At 41.6% G+C, this 16,696-nt stretch overlaps 1 protein-coding gene across 5 annotated transcripts in view; it reads left to right on the top strand.

Moving 5' to 3' along the window:
• TPX2 (TPX2 microtubule nucleation factor) overlaps window positions 1–16,696 on the top strand; it is a 56,892-nt gene that overhangs the window by 29,893 nt on the left and 10,303 nt on the right. For all 5 annotated transcript variants that reach the window (XM_081833039.1, XM_081833037.1, XM_081833041.1 and 2 more), the window contains 5 exons: window positions 479–600; window positions 1,677–1,828; window positions 2,843–3,011; window positions 6,714–6,855; window positions 7,508–7,724. In XM_081833039.1, the coding sequence (XP_081689165.1) occupies window positions 479–600; window positions 1,677–1,828; window positions 2,843–3,011; window positions 6,714–6,855; window positions 7,508–7,724 (802 nt within the window). The remainder of the gene's footprint in view (window positions 1–478; window positions 601–1,676; window positions 1,829–2,842; window positions 3,012–6,713; window positions 6,856–7,507; window positions 7,725–16,696) is intronic.

Here is a 16,696-nt window from a genome sequence, read left to right on the forward strand (position 1 = left end):
GTTGATGGACATCTTGGCTCTTTCCACAGTTTGGCTATTGTGGACATTGCTGCTATAAACATCGGGGTGCACGTAGCCCTTCGGATCCCTACTTTTGTATCTTTGGGGTAAATACCCAGTAGTGCAATTGCTGGATCATATGGTCATTCTGCTGGTATTTTAATCTTACTTTTTCTTGTGGCCTAAAAGCTAATCACTGTATAGTCAAATTTATGAGTTTTTTGTAGTATCTTCTATAGTCTATTTTAGCTATCTTTTAAAAAAATTTTCGATATTTTGGTATAAATTGTGAATCGGGTTTTTTTTCGTAGTGTTCCCTAATTAAGTCAATATCAGTTTATCAGATAATACTTTTTGGTTTTGATGGTTATTTTATCACAGGTTAAAAATCTGTTCTATGTAATACCTTTAGACTCTTTTGAATCACAAACCTCTTTCTTCTCTCCTCTCTCATTTCCTTTACTGATTTGCCCCTTAGGCAGAAGATTCTCAAAAGTACTGAGGAGCAAGAGTTGGAGAAGAGAATGAAAATGCAACAGGAGGTGGTGGAGATGCGGAAAAAGAATGAAGAATTCAAGAAACTTGCTCTTGCTGGAATAGGTTAGCTTGGCTCTCGTTGAGTCTGATTTATGAAGGGTGCTTCTCATTATTTTGGTAGGGTTTTTGAAGTCTCTAAAAGGGAAAAAAGGCTTTCCTGGTTAGTAGTCAGTAGAAAAAGATGTGTTTATTGGACAGCTGGTACCCTTTATATCCCAATGACCATTCCCTAGAATGTTTTATATACATTGGACCAGGGCCCCTGGCTGGCTCAGTCAATAGAGCATGTGACTCTTGGTCTCAGGGTCATAAGTTCAAGCCCCAAGTTGGGCATAAAGACTACTTTAAAAAAAAAAGCATTACATACATCGGGCCTTTCTCAGAGCACACTGTTGCTCTCTGCCTCTAATTATAGGACTCACACCCATCTTTCGAGGCCTTTTTCCATGAGACCTTCCCTCATTTCTTCAAGTAAAATTAATTCCTCCCTCCTTTTTCTTCCTAATTCTTTTTCTTTGTATTAGAAAAAGAAGGCATTAGGATTGAGACAGAAGATAAAGCCATTGGGCAGGCCAGTTTTTTGTTGTTGTTTTCCCATTTTAATCCTAGACAGAGGAAAAGAAAGCTGAGCAAATCCAGTTGTAGCTACAGAGGAAGAGTAGGACTGAGGGAGCCAAGGGGTCAGAGTTCTGCTTTGCTCTTAAATAGAGTTATTATTGGTGGAGTCAAAGCTATAAAGCCCTGCGAAAAAGCACTCCTGGAGTTTATAGGGTTTCCCTCTTAGACATGTTTAGTTAAGTATGCTTTTTAAGTCAATTCATAGCTTTTCCTGTCAAAAGAATTCCAGTTACTGTGTGTCTCCAGAGCTATGACCACACCTGGGAGATGGGATTCTTCTCCCCTTGTGCCACCTCTTTGCAATTTGCATCTGATCAAAGGTCCTCAAACCGATAGTACTCAATGAATAAGGTACATATAGTAGTGTCCCTGAGGACTGTTTCAAGTTTTGGGTGATGTGTAGAGAGTGAACAAAGTTAGATCCATGGTGATAGAAATACTGAAAGGACTGGATAAAGGAGATTTACCAATATTCTCTATTCTTAGTGTTACCTATGTGTTTTACTCTGCTTCTCACTCAGGGCAACCGGTGAAGAAATCAGTGAGCCAGGTAACCAAATCAGTTGACTTCCACTTCCGCACAGATGAGCGAATCAAACAACATCCTAAGAATCAGGAGGAATATAAGGAAGTGAACTTTACATCTGAACTGCGAAAGCATCCTCCATCTCCTGTAAGTTGATGGGCTCAGTGGATATTCTTGTTACTAATTCATCAAGGATTCAGGTGTAGTAGTTCTGGTCACTACTTCTAATAATAGAATTGAGAGAAGCATGTTTTTGAGTTAAGATAGATCTAAATCCTCACTTTGCCCTGTTTGCTATATGATCTTGGAGAAATCACTCTATTATTCTGGGAAGCATCTTACGAAGTTGCTGTGAAACTGAGTTGAGAATGTACATAAAGCACATAGACTTATGTGTGGCAAACTTTAAGTCCCAGCTTGTTGCAGTTTGTGCTGTTACAAAATTCTTTAAAAAAGTCTTGTGTTTACAGAGTTGTGTACAATATATGACAGGGCTTATGGGAAAAATGGTGTTGGGGCAGACCACTCAAATCTAACAGAAACAGTAAGAATCCTAAGTGAAAATTCTAGTACTAAGAATTTCTACTTGCATTTGCAGTGCGCATCATCACTTGTTGAAATCAGTCCTTTGCAGTCTTAAACCCTGGGGTTATGCTTCTTCCTTTGAGATGTCAATCCTTAAAGAGTTTTGTTTCCAATCAGAGATCAATTTTATGAAAGTTAATCATCCAAGGACTAGGCTTCTTCACCTCTTAGTTTTGGGAAAGATGTCTGCAGAGATTCTGATTCAGGCAGCTACCTGGCCTGATCCAGACCCAGAACCCAAATCAGCTTTTTCTTAATGGGATTGGGGGTGAGGGCAATACCTTTGCAACTTTTATTTTCTCCTTCTAATTCTCAGAAAACTTGTTCTTGCTGGCTTTAAAACATTGACATGCTTGGGAAAAATCACCTTATTTACTATTGCAGAACAGACAATTTGTTAAGTGCTAGATCCTTTCTCCCTTTTTTAAAAGATGGGAGTGGACAAATTTAGGAATAATAATTTTGGCTTCACCGCAGGCCTTTTTTCTTTTGATCCTCTGTGCTGAATATGCAGCTTGTGGTAGATCTGAGCTCTTCCATAACACTTCATTGGGAGAATAACTTTTTTCTTTACAGGCCCGAGTGACTAAGGGATGCACCATTATTAAGCCTTTCAACCTGTCCCAAGGAAAGAAAAGAACATTTGATGAAACAGCTTCTACGTACGTGCCCCTTGCACAGCAGGTGGAAGCCTTTCATAAACGAACCCCTAACAGATATCACTTGAGGAGCAAGAAGGATGATAGTAAGTTTCATACCAATGTTATAGCCTCCCCTAGAATTCCCTTTGCTTATACACATTTGCCTTTAGTTGAAATCCTAGCTTTTGAACTAAAGTATGGCATGTGCCTGTATGCAGACAACAAATGTACCATTGAGCATCTCTGAACTCCCCCACCCCACCCCGGCTATCTGTCTACTTAGACCCATCAACCACCTTGATCCTCCTGATGAGTAATTGACCAGGAATTATACCTTCGCCATGTGTCAAAGTGTCATGGTGCAGCTAGTGACCTATAGAAAATGAAAGCATTCCATTCATTCAGGGTATGTGCTTTTGTTCAGCCATTCAACAAACTTTACCACTACAAACCAGGCACTGTTGGGTGTAGGGGGTATAGCAGTGAATAAAATGGACTTGGTGCTGCTCAATAGCAAGTTTCTAACTCAGTGAGAGAGATAAATAGATCATTACAAATTATGGTAAGTACTATGAATGTAGAGGGGGATGTAAGAGTCAAGAGAGCGGGGAGATAGGTAGAACATGTCTTTGTCCTGAGAAGTCCCTGGCAGTGAAAGCATTTGAAGATCCGGAGCAGAAAGGAGATAACCAGTGATTGATACCTGCATGAGCAGGTAGGGGAGGGATACTTAGCTCACGAGGAGTGCTTGTTCTTTGAAGGGAGGGTGGAAGAGAGAGGAATGGATGTAAATGCTGGCAGGTTTGTAGTCATTTGTCAAATTTTAGATTAGAAAAACAATGAAATGGTTTTTTTTATTCTAACAGAAATTTAAATATTAAACATGACTTTCCAAATAATATATGACTTTTAGAGTCTGATATGCCCTGCTTTTAGAATCTTGGTTCTGGTAAATAGAAACAAAAATTATTTTCTGCAATTTAAAAAAAAATTTAAATTCCAGTATAGTTAACATATGGTGTTTTATTAATTTCATGGGTGCCAACAATTCTCTACATTACTCAGTGCTTATCATGATAAGTGAGTGTACTCTTAATCCCCTTCACCTATTTCACCCATCCCTCCACCCACCTCCCCTCTGGTAACCATCAGTTTGTTCTCTATAGTTAAGAATCTGTTTCTTGGTTTGTTTCTTTTTTCTTTTGTTTGTTTTGTTTTTTAAATTCCACATATGAGTGAAATCTTATGGTATTTGTCTTTCTCTGACTGATTTATTTCACTTAGCATTATACTGTAGGTCCAACTGTGCTGTTGCAAATGGCAAGATTTCCTTCTTTTGTATGGCTGAGTAATATTCCATAGTGTTTGTGTGTGTGTGTGTGTGTGTGTACACATGTATATTATGTCTTCTTTATCCATTCATCTATTGATGGACACTTGGGCTGCTTCCATAATTTGGCTATTGTAAATAATGCTACAGTAAACATAGGGGTGCACATATCTTTTTGAATTAGTGTTTTTGTATCTTTGGGTAAATACCCAGTAGTGGAATTACTGGATCATATGGTAATTCTATTTTTAATTTTCTGAGGAACCTCCATACTGTTTTCCGCAGTGGCTGCATCAGTTTGCACTCCCACCAACAGTGCGCAAAGGTTCTTTTTTCTCCACATCCTCACCAGCACTTGTTTCTTATGTGTTTTTTGTTTGTTTTTTTTTGGGGGGGGTTTGTTTTTGTTGTTTTAAGATTTATTTATTTGAGAGAGAGAGAGGTAGAGAGAGAGAACATGAGCTGGGGTAGGGGTGGAGGGAGAGGGAGACAAGCAGACTCCCTGCTGAGCAGGGAGCCTGATGTGGGGCTCAATCCCAGGACTCTGGGATCATGACCTGAGCTAAAGGCAGACGCTGAACTGACTGAGCCACCCAGGTGCCCCCTCTTGTGTTTTGTTTTGTTTTTTTTAAAGATTTTATTTATTTGACAGAGAGACACAGCGAGAGAGGAAACACAAGCAGGGGGAGTAGGAGAGGGAGAAGCAGGCTTCCCGCTGAGCAGGGAGCCCGATGTGGGGCTCGATCCCAGGACTCTGGGATCATGACCTGAGCCGAAGGCAGACGCTTAACGACTGAGCCACCCAGGCACCGCCCCCCCACCCCGTGTTTTTGACTGTAGCAATTCTGATAGATGTGAGGTGACCTCTCATTGTGGTTTTGATTTGCATTTCCCTGATGATGAATAATGTTGAGCATCTTTTCATGTGTCTGTTGGCCATCTGTATGTCTTCTTTGGAGAAGTGTCTGTTCGTGTCTTCTGCCTATTTTTTTTTTTTTTTTAAGATTTTATTTATTTGACAGAGAGAGACACAGCAAGAGAGGGAACACAAGCAGGGGGAGCGGGAGAGGGAGAAGCAGGCTTCCCGCTGAGCAGGGAGCCTGATGTGGCGCTCGATCCCAGGACCCTGGGACCATGACCTGAGCTGAAGGCAGACGCTTAACAACTGAGCCACCCAGGCTCCCCTTTTATGCCCATTTTTAAATTAGATTATTGGGGGTTTTTTGGTGTTGAATTGTATAAGTTCTTTATATATTTTGGATACTAACACTTTACTGGATATGTTGTTCACAAATATCTTCTCCCTTTCATAGGTTGTCTTTTAGTTTTGTTGTTTCCTTTGCTGTGCTGAATCTTTTTATTTTGATATAGTCCCAATAGTTTATATTTGCTTCTATTTCCTTGCCTCAGGAGACAGATCTAGAAAAATGTTGCTGTGGCCCATGTCAGAGAAAATCTTACTGCCTGTGCTCTCTTCTAGAATTTTTATGATTTCAGATCTGACATTTAGATCCTTAATCCATTTTGAGTTTATTTTTGTGTATGGTGTATTTTCTGCAATTTTTATTTAAAACTTTATATAGTTATAAATAACGGTTGTATGTATACTTGAAGACTGGCTTATTTCTAAAATAAATAGATTCGGTTTTTTTTTGTTTTTTTTTTTTGACGATTTTATTTATTTATTTGACAGAGAGAGAGATAGCAAGAGCAGGAGTACAAGCAGGGGGAGTGGGAGAGGGAGAAGCAGGCTTCCCGCTGAGCAGGGAGCCCGATGCAGGGCTTGATCCCAGGACGCTGGGATCATGACCTGAGCCGAAGGCAGACACTTAATGGCTAAGCCACCCAGGCGCCCCTAGATTTGGTTTCTGTCTCCTGCTGTTATGTGTTCAGATCTAAATTAGAGGATTCATTCTACATAATTATGAAAATTGACAAGGTTGCCCTGGTCAGGTGAATCAGTGTTTTCCATGAATGGTAGTGAAGGTCTTAAGATTGGTGCTTTGACATAGTTTTTTTTACTTTCTCTATTTGAATTTCTGTGAGAGGTGTTCTTGGTGTTTTGATATAGATGCTTTTAGAGAATTCACAAAATTGGGAGTTAATACTTGATCTTTAGAAAGGCCTTATTTTAAAGCTGGAATAAGCAACAATCTTATGTGTCAATAACAACCAAAATAGTTGGCATTATCAATAGAAAGGCAGCACATGCCTATGCAGTGATGACTCCATCAGACACAAATGGATTTTAAGTTCAGAAAATGATAGTAGAGTTTACCCAAAGACAGCCTTTATCATACTCCTCAATAAAGAGTGACTGGCGAGAAGGGGCTGCATGTTTGTCAGGTTGGCTGACATGAGCTGAGTGTGACGAGCAGCCACTCTGATTTGGCATCATGGGCTGCCTAGCCGAGTCAGCACCTACAGTAAACAGGGTCTCGGAGAGCTAGGTGAATGTCTTGGTCTTGCTTTATAGCTCTGTTACCCTCCAAATCTGCTGTGGTCAAGATATCCAGAGACCCACAGACTCCTGTGTTGCAAACCAAACAGCGCACAAGGCCTGTGACCTGCAAAAGTGCAGCGGATCAGGAGGCAGAGGAGCTCGAGAAACTGCAACAGTAAGTCCCATCGCAGTATTTGAGGAAGAGTTCCAAGTACCTGTTTTCTTTTCAGTTCTATAATGGGGATAGTTGCTGTTTTTCTTGCCATTGGAATTTATGACATTTGAGTTACAGGCTCTCTATAGTCTGTGCCCCTGCCTCAATGATTAAAAAATTAGAAGTGGGAATATGGAGATATCCTGGAGTATAAACTGGTAAAAAAATGAATGCAGAGGTTGGGGTGGGAGAACTTACTCAGGATTCTAATTAAGGAGTGTCCTCTGAACTTCGTTTAGGTAGATGCCACCCGTTATGGATACCCAAGGGCTCATTACAGCTATTATTGGTGGAGGAACATAATGTGGTTAGCACTGGAGTTTGTCTCCTGTATTCTGCTTTCATTGCTTTTTGTACTTCTTTTGAGGAGGGGCAGCTTCCTCTGGGAAGAGAAACCCCAATCTTTAAAGCGCTGGGAATGTTAGAACTGGCTCCTTAATTCTTTGCTCTGGAGGTAGAGACAAAGACTATGGAGAGAGTTGAAATTTTGCTATGCTTGGGTAATCATAATAATTACTATTTTTCTGTTTTGGCTTACTTTGTTGTTTGTGTAGCTTTTATTTTATTAACAAAATTTTTTTTTGTGGTTGTCATTTAAACTCTCATCTTACAGATACAAATTCAAAGCACGGGAACTTGATCCCAGAATTCTTGAAGGTGGGCCCATCTTGCCCAAGAAACCACCTGTGAAGCCACCCACTCAGCCTATTGGCTTTGATTTGGAAATTGAGAAGAGAATCCAGGAGCGGGAGTCAAAGAAGAAATCAGAGGATGAACACTTTGAATTTCATTCCAGACCTTGCCCTACTAAAATCTTGGAAGATGTTGTGGTAAGAATGGTTGAGGCTCGGGCGCCTGGGTGGCTCAGTCGTTAAGCGTCTGCCTTCGGCTCAGGTCATGATCCCGGAGTACCAGGATCGAGCCCCGCATCGGGCTCCCCGCTCTGTGGGAAGCCTGCTTCTCCCTTTCCCCCCCGCCCCCCCGCTTGTGTTCCCTCTCTCGCTGTGTCTCTCTCTGTCAAATAAATAAATAAAATCTTAAAAAAAAAAAAAAAAAAAAGAATGGTTGAGGCTCTACATGCTGGCGGAAACATCCTGCTTGTGACCAAACATCCACCCGTTCACAAATGTTTGAGTAGATACTATGATCAGGGCATTGTATTAGGAGCTGTAGGTGATAAAGAGACACATCAGAAGTGGATTTTGGTCTCAGGAAAGTTAAAGTTGAGTAAGGGAGACAATATATGTGTAAATAATATAAAATTAGAAGTGTTCTAAGAGAGGTGACAGTTGAAAGTACTATAGGAACTCAAAGGAGATAATGATTTCTTCCAGACAGAAGGTTCAGGGAATGCTTTGTGGAGGAGGGAGCATATGACCCAAACCTTCATATCATCATCATCATCGTCTGTTGTTACTGTCGTAATCACTGACACTTTCACTATGTGCCAGGCACGCTCTAAGCCCCTTCCATGTATTAACCCATTCATTTTGACCACAACGCCTTCAGGTGATTTACTGTAATTATCACTGGTTTCAGATGAGGCAGTTGAGGTGCAGAGAGTTAGGTGGCATTCCTAGGGCACTCTGCTAGTGAATGGTGGAGCAAGGATAAGAATTCAGGCACTCTAGCTCCAGAGTTCCTGATCTTAACACTTCATTATATTGCCTCTCCATTATATGGTAGAATTTGGACTTGTAGAAATGCAGGTGGACTGGCAGAGCATTCCAGGCAGAAGTAACATAAAAGCCTGAAGGTGGGAAATACGGTGGGGGGTTACTGGAAAGTGGGTGGGGTCAGTTAAGCTAGAGAAAAGAAGTATATCAAGAGGAGCAAGTGGAAACTAGATCAGAGAAGTGGGTTGTGTGTTGGTGGGCTTATAGTCAGGAATTTAGAGAAAATGTACAATTAGGAAGAGATGCCACAGCCAAAGAATAAGTAATAGGGTTCATCTCCATAAGTGCAAAGATGGGTTTTAGATAATTTCTGTGCAGATGGGGAAATATTCTCCTCCTGCATTGGACTGACTTATGTCCAGGTACTAAGAATTTTCTTTTCCCATTTTCTTTCTTTTTGCTTGTCCTTTTGAGTCATCATGGTTTTAAGTGAAACTGTGCACCAATATATTACCTTGGACTGTGTACTTAGTTTTGTTTACTCTATTTTCTTAGCACTAAGTCAGAAGCAACCCAGAGTTATGTTTTCCAGGCTTTAGAAAAGCATCATAAAGCTTAGAAATAGTTCTTCCCCTGTTCCCACCCCTTACCTTCTTTCAACTGAGAGCTTTCTGCATGTGAGACCGCCTTCCTTTCTTTCTCTTTTTTTTTTATAAAGATTTTATTTATTTATTTGACAGAGAGAGAGAGAGCAGGAACACAAGCAGGGGGGAGTGGAAGAGGGAGAAGCAGACTCCCTGCTGAGCAGGGAGCCCAGGTGGGGCTCGATCCCAGGACTCCGGGATCATGACCTGAGCCAAAGGCAGACGCTTAACGACTGAGCCACTCAGGCGCCCCCCTTTCTTTCTCTCCCTTCCTCCCTTCCTTCCTCCCTTCCTTCCTTCCTTCTTTCCTTCCTTCCTTCCTTCCTTCCTTCCCTCCCTCCCTCTCTTTCTTGCTTTCTTTCTTTCCTCTTTAAGATTTTATTAATTTATTTGTCAGAGAGAGAGCACAAGGCAGGCAAGGGAGAAGCAGGCTCCCTGCTGAGCAAGGAGCCTGATGCGGGACTCAATCCCAGGATCCTGGGATCATGACCTGAGCTGAAGGCAGACACTTAGCTGACTGAGCCACCCAGGCTCCCCTGACTTTATATATTCTTAAAATCAACTCATTTTTAAGGTAATTTTAAAGGGAACATTTAAATCACTATGTAAATGGAACACCAGTACTTTTTGCCATGAATAACAATAGTAATAGCTAATATATAAAGCTTATTTGCCAAGTTTTAGTCTAAGCTCTTCAATTTATATAATAACTTATTTAATTCTCATAATAACCCTATGAGGTAAACACTATAGGTCTTATTATCAATCTGTTTTACAGTTAGGAAATACAGAGATTAAATAAATTGCCTGAGATCATAAACTAACCAATGGCAGAGCTGGGATACTAGGTAGTACGGTTTCAGGGTCTGTGCTTTTATATTAAAATAGAAGGTACCTTTTTATTTTTATTTATTTTTATTTTTTTATTTTTTGTGAGTAAAGCGATGGAAGTTTATTAAGTGAAGATATAGAAAAAGCTCTCAAGAGTGAGAGGGGTCCTGACAGGGTTGCCACAGGGTTGCCAATGAGGGCCTTTAGGGTTGGTTTTTTATAGAAAGCTAACCAGGGAACTTAAATCCTTTTGACATCTCTAGTGATAACACCTTCAATGGCTTACTTCTTTTTTAGGGGGTAATTATTCTTTGTTGGTCACAGGTGATTATCATAAAGACACCCACCACACACCCCTAGGGCAGGGTGGTCCTCCATCCCACCCCACACACCTAGAGCAGGGAGAATGTACCTTTTTAAATGGAAAGGTCTTAGGAAATATGTGACTATTAAGAAAAGCAGTCTGCATCCCACCTAACATCCCCTTCCATATTATCTATCTTACCTGAACTTTATTTTTAGAAACGCTGATTTAGGAAATTGGGCTGGCAGTTTGTTTTACTTTGGACATGCTAGGGTGAAGTGGTACATGTGGAAGGGTGCCTAGAGTTCGGTAGGAGTTAGTTAAGTGAGATCTTAAAGTAGCCTTGTACCAGGTTATGCCTTGTTGAGAATTCTGGATAAGCAGATCAGCAATGCACTAGGTAAGTAAGTAAGATGCAACTGAATTGACGTGGTGCTCCAGGGAAGTGTTTGCCAAATCCAGCAGGTTCTCAGAATCCTCTGGGGATCTTATTACATAAACAGATTCCTGGGCCCCACCCCTGGAGTTTTGATTTGTTATGTGTAGCATGGAAGAGAGAGAGCCTCAGTGAGAACTTAGTGTCTGACACACAGTAAGCAGTCATGTTGTTAATAGTAATAACTGTCATTTTATCGCATGCTTACCTCATACCGAGTGTTCTATGTAGATTATCATACTTCTTTCTTGAAACAATTCTTAAGAGATAGGTTTTATTTTTAGCCCTATTTTTTGGATAAGGAAGAGACATTAGGAGGTGTCTAGTATGCAGAACCAGGATTTGAACCCATCATCTCCTCCAGCACTATTATTATTCTACCCCACAGTGCTGACTTACCATTGTTTATTTTAGCAAACCCAGTTTTTGAGTTTGACACTGGCTGTTTGTAGTTCTCCCTTCTAAAATTTCCAGTGATTTCACTTCAACTCTTGGTTTCTAGAGAAGCAAAGCATAGGAGACATTAGGTGACTTCTCTCTCACCCTCTTCATTTTTTAGAAAGGGAGGCTTTGAAAGAGGAATGTGGCTTGCTCATGGAACCATTTTTAAAAGTTGGTGGCAGAATCGAGATTAGGTCCTGTAACTTCTAGTTTGGGATTCTTCTTGCAGAACAGAGGAGCCTGCTTCCCAGAGCCCAAATGCAGCTTGTCTGTTTGCCACTGTTGTCTTCATCCACGTCCCTCTGGTGCTGAAACTCTTTCCGCGTGTCCTTATGGTATTTCTTGTGCTCTTAAACTTGTGGTTGATGGGTGGCAAGGAGACAACAGGGCTGATGAGAGATGGGCTTGGGCAGCAGTGGGCCATGAGGCAGAGATGAAAAAAGGGCTCTTGGGGCAGAGGTGGAGTGATGAAAACCTTGAGCTCAAGAGTGTGAAATGTGAACTTGGTGCCGACATCTAGTGGGGAGATGGGGCACCATAGAGGTGGATGTGGTGCTGGTGAGGCCAGTGAGTAATTTTAGCAGCGATATTTTAGGGATGACTTGGGGAGACCAGCAGGCTTTTTTTTTCCATACTCCCTGAGATAACATTTCCTCACAGTAATTTCCTAACTGCTCTTGTCCCAGGGCATTTGGGGGCATATCCTGCCATAGGGAGAAGTGCTCACCCCTAACACCCCCTCCCCCATCCTGGGCTGCTTTCCCTAAGTGCGCCATCTGCCCACCCACATTGCCCACTTCTAACCACATACCACTTCTCTAGAGCTATCTTTCCGGAGCTTCCCATTAGGAGCTTCCCCCCATTATCCTTTAGCTGCATATTCTGCTAGGTTTCTTCAGAGCACTTTTTGAAAATCAGGGAATACCTGATTTGTTACCTTTTCCTTGTCTCTTTTCCTCCACTAGAATGTGAGCTCCCTGAAAGCAGGGACTGTGTACATCTGTCTTAGTCACTTTTATATCCCCTGCACCTAATATCGCTGCAGAAGCACTCTGATATTGGGTAATTGAATGAGTAACAGTACCAGCTGAAATGCACCAGCCTAGGCTGTGTTAGGTACTAGGAATTCAAAGATGGGGGAAAACACATCACTCCTCCTCAAAGTTTTCAGTTTGGTGGAGCAGATTGATATGTAAACAAATAAGGACAGTACTGTCAATCAGCATACATTCAACGAACTAATTACTACTTCTTGTAGGTCCTGTGGAGAATGCAAAGGAATGTAAACGGCGACATTCCTGCCCTCAAAGAGCTTACAACTAGGAAAACTTAAAATAGTAAAACAAGAAGCCTTCTGTTTTTAGAAAACCAAAATTCATTTTTTAAATTTTTGTTTAATTTTTATTTTTTAAAAAATATTTATCTATTTATTTACCTATTTATTTATTTATTGAGAGAGACAGAGAGCGTATGACCGATGACCGGAGGGAGGGGTAGAGGGAGACAGAATCTCAAGCAGATTCTGTGCTGAGCACGGAGCACGACACGGGGCTCAATCTCAGGACCCTCACTACCTGAGCTGAAATCAAAGAGTCTGGCACTTAACCAGGTGAGCCACCCACGTGTCCCCGCTTTTTTAAATTTCTGATTGAGCCCCCAGTTAGTGTTGATTGCAGTAGAGATGGGGTATGGGTGGGTAGTTGCTGCAGAGTTGATATTCATAAATCACCTTTTCCTCTCCCCCAATTAGTGAAGATTGAGCCCACTCCTAGATAGCTCTTTCGTGGCTTATTTATTAGAGATTTCCGTTGCTCTTTTATTTATTTATTTTTTCCAAAGATTTTATTTATTCATTTGACAGAGAGAGAGAGACAGCGAGAGAGGGAACACAAGCAGGGGGAGTGGGAGAGGGAGAAGCAGGCCTCCCGTGGAGCCGGGAGCCTGATGCGGGGCTCCATCCCAGGAGCCTGGGATCATGACCTGAGCCGAAGGCAGATGCTTAACGACTGAGCCACCCAGGCGCCCCTCCGTTGCTCTTTTAAAATGCATATCTCTGGGGCGCCTGGGTGGCTCAGTTGGTTAAGCGACTGCCTTCGGCTCAGGCCATGATCCTGGAGTCCCGGGATTGAGTCCCGCATCGGGCTCCCTGCTCGGCAGGGAGTCTGCTTCTCCCTCTGACCCTCCCCCCTCTCATGCTCTCTCTCTCTCTCAAATAAATAAATAAAATCTTTAAAAAAAAAAATGCATATCTCTGCTGGGTGGATGTAGAAAGGGGAAGAAAGGAAAAGAGGGATTATTTTAGAATTAAATGAATCCTCGGGTATTTATTTCAATTACTTTATGAAAAGAAATGAGCTGGGTGGCTCAGTCAGTTAAGTGTCTGACTTTGGCTTAGGTCATGATCTCAGGGTCCTGGGACCAGGCTCCGCGTTGGGCTCCACACGGCAGGGAATCTGCTTCTCCCTCTCTCTTGCCCCTCCCCCCACTCGTTTTCTCTCCTCCCCCAATAAATAAAATCTTAAAAAAAAACCAAAACCAGGGTGCCTGGGTGGCTCAGTCAGTTAAGTGTCTGCTTTTGGCTCAGATCATGATGTCAGGGTCCTGGGATCGAGCCCCACGTCAGGCTCCCTGCTCAGTAGGGAGTCTGCTTCTCTCCCTCTGCTGCTCCCCCCTGCTTCTGCTCTCTTCTTCACGCTCTCTCTCTCAAATAAATAAATAAAATCTTTAAAAAAAAAAACAAAACCCAAGGCCTAGAAGGCTCTCTAATGTGCCCCAAGTTATGCAGATTAGAATCAGAGCAGGGCTTGAACCAACCTCTGAGCCTTGCTTCATGTTCTTCCCATTCGCACATGCCCTGAGTGTGCTCGAGCAAGAGGCTGGTGGCCGCCTGTAGAACAACAGGCTCTTGTTGTTTTATGGTAAGCATTATTTGAAAACCCATTTCATGGACTTTTGTCACTCTCATTACAATTTCTGCTATATGGGATTTCACTGTTCCTAGTGATCCTGGATTTCTTTCTTTCTTTTTTTTTTTTTTTTTAAAGATTTTATTTATTCATTTGAGACACAGAGATACAGAGAGGGAGAGAGCACGAGCAGGGAGAGAGGCAGAGGGAGAAGCAGGCTCCCCGCTGAGCCAGGAGCCAATGTGGGGCTCAATCCCAGGAACTTGGGATCATGACCCGAGCTGAAGGCAGATGCTTAACCATCTGAGCCACCCAGGTGCCCCTGATCCTGGATTTCTTTAGAAAACAGCTTCCACAGCAGAATGAGCATTCTCTTTACAGTGGTCACCTTGGCAGGGTATAAATTCTTTTCAATGACTCATACTATACAAAGCATTTTGGAAAAGCCGCTTATCTTGGAGCTTGTGGCACAGTCTTAGATCTCTTCAGCAGGGGCAAATGTTCATATTTTAAAGATTAATTTGCTTTTAAGAGCTAATCTAAATCATTTGGAACTAAAACTAAGTAGTCCAAGATAATAGAGCTGGAAATAGTTTTGCTTAATTAAAAGTAAATATTGAGCCACTACCTTGCATTGCTTAAAAATTAGCTTTGAAGGCCACTCCAAGAAAGGCTTTCCAAACATGTTTTAAGCAGTCACAGCATTGTTGGGATTAAGGAGAAGTCTCTCTCCCAGGGTATAAATTAGAGTCCAAGAGTCCAAGGTACAAATTGTTATTCATTTTTACTATATGTATTCAGTGAACATTTACTGAATGCCTTATACTTGCCAAGGTCTTTGTTAGGTACTAGGGATTAGTGGAATAACAGTCCACACTCTTGAAGGCTAGCAGGAGTTGAACATCTAAATACACAAGTGCTGTCAAGTTTTTTATGTACTGTCATAGAACTATATACAGGGAAAGAGGGGTCATTTCATAGGTTCTGGGAGTGGAGAGATCAATTGAAAGCCTTTATAAAAGAAGAGATGCTTCAGTGGGGGCTTGAAAAAAGGCTTAGGTGCTTCCAAGCACCTGGGACATTTCAGAGAGAACACAAAGTTATTGAGAGAACCAGCGTTAACATTTTGGCAACTGCCAGTAGTTCATAGTGGTTGGAGGGTGAGCTGTAGGGAGGGGCAAGAGATAAGGCTGGAGAGTCAGGCAGGGCACCATATCATGAGGCACCTTGTACTTCATGGCAAGGAATTTGTTATACTATTGTAGGTAGCCTAGGAGCCATTAAAGAACTTTAAGTCAGGAAGTTATGTGATCCGATGTGTCTTAGACAAGTAGTTCTGACTATATATAGAAGACGGATTGGAGGAATGAGATGAGAAGCTGAAAGACTATTACAGGGCTAGTGGAATGGTACAAGCAATCAGTGGTGTGGCCTTGTATGGTAGTGAAGAGGTGGAGAGGAAGCAGAAGAGAGGGCAGAGTGAGGCAACATACATATGTGAATGTAACAAATAAGGGTTTGATCTTACCATTTTATTTTATTTTATTTTTTCATCATGATAAGTGTGCTCTTTAACCCCCATCCCCTATTTCTCCCATCCCGCCTCCCAACTCCCCTCCCTTCCAGTAACCATCAGTTTGTTCTTTATAGTTAAGAGTCTCTTTCTTGGTTTCTCTCTCTTTTTTCCTTGACTCATTTGTTTTTTAAATTATGCATGGGAGTGAAATCTTACGGTTTTTGTCTTTCTCTGACTGACTTGTTTTATTTAGTAGTCTACTCTCTAGCTCCATCCATGTTGTTGTAAATGGCAAGATTTCATTCTTTTTCTAATGGCTAAATAATATGCCATTGGTATTGGGTGTGTGTATACACCAATACACATTGGTGTGTGTATACGCACGCACACACACACACACCCCACAGCTTTTTTAGCCATTTATCTATCAGTGGATACTTGGACTGCTTCCATGGTTTGGCTGTTGTAAATACTGCAGTTTTTATTTTTATATTTTTTAAATTGATCTGGTCATAACCCTTCATTCAAAAAAGCCCAAGAGATACCATTTTGTAGTTAGGATTAATTGCCAGATTTGTGATAGAGTATAAATTCTATGAGAATCAGAGTGCTTATGGAACAACTTTCTAAAATGTCTTAGTCTTGAATGACATGCACAGTATCGTACATGTAACTGAGCCTGCAAGGATTTAAAATGTTGGCAGTGTTTTTGGAATCATGAAGGGAAAAATCTTCAGAGTAGTTGAATGTATGAGAATTATGGAATATAGAAAATTCATTGCTTCCCTTAATCTACTCTCAAAGAGGTATGAAAGTTAACAGCTGTTCTTCCCACATTTTCTTTTCTTTTCTTTTTTTTTTTTTAAAGATTTTATTTATTTATTTGACAGAGAGAGACACAGTGAGAGAGGGAACACAAGCAGGGAGAGCAGGAGAGGGAGAAGCAGGCTTCCCGCTGAGCAGGGAGCCTGATGCGGGGCTCGATCCCAGGACCCTGGGATCATGACCTGAGCCGAAGGCAGACGCTTAACGACTGAGCCACCCAGGCGCCCGCCACATTTTATTTTCTATGCTTAAGTTAATTATATATATTTTAAAAACAAAAAAA

This window comes from Leptonychotes weddellii, chromosome 10 (genome assembly GCF_054177405.1).
Source record: "Leptonychotes weddellii isolate Sample4059 chromosome 10, ASM5417740v2, whole genome shotgun sequence".
NCBI lineage: Eukaryota > Metazoa > Chordata > Mammalia > Carnivora > Phocidae > Leptonychotes > Leptonychotes weddellii.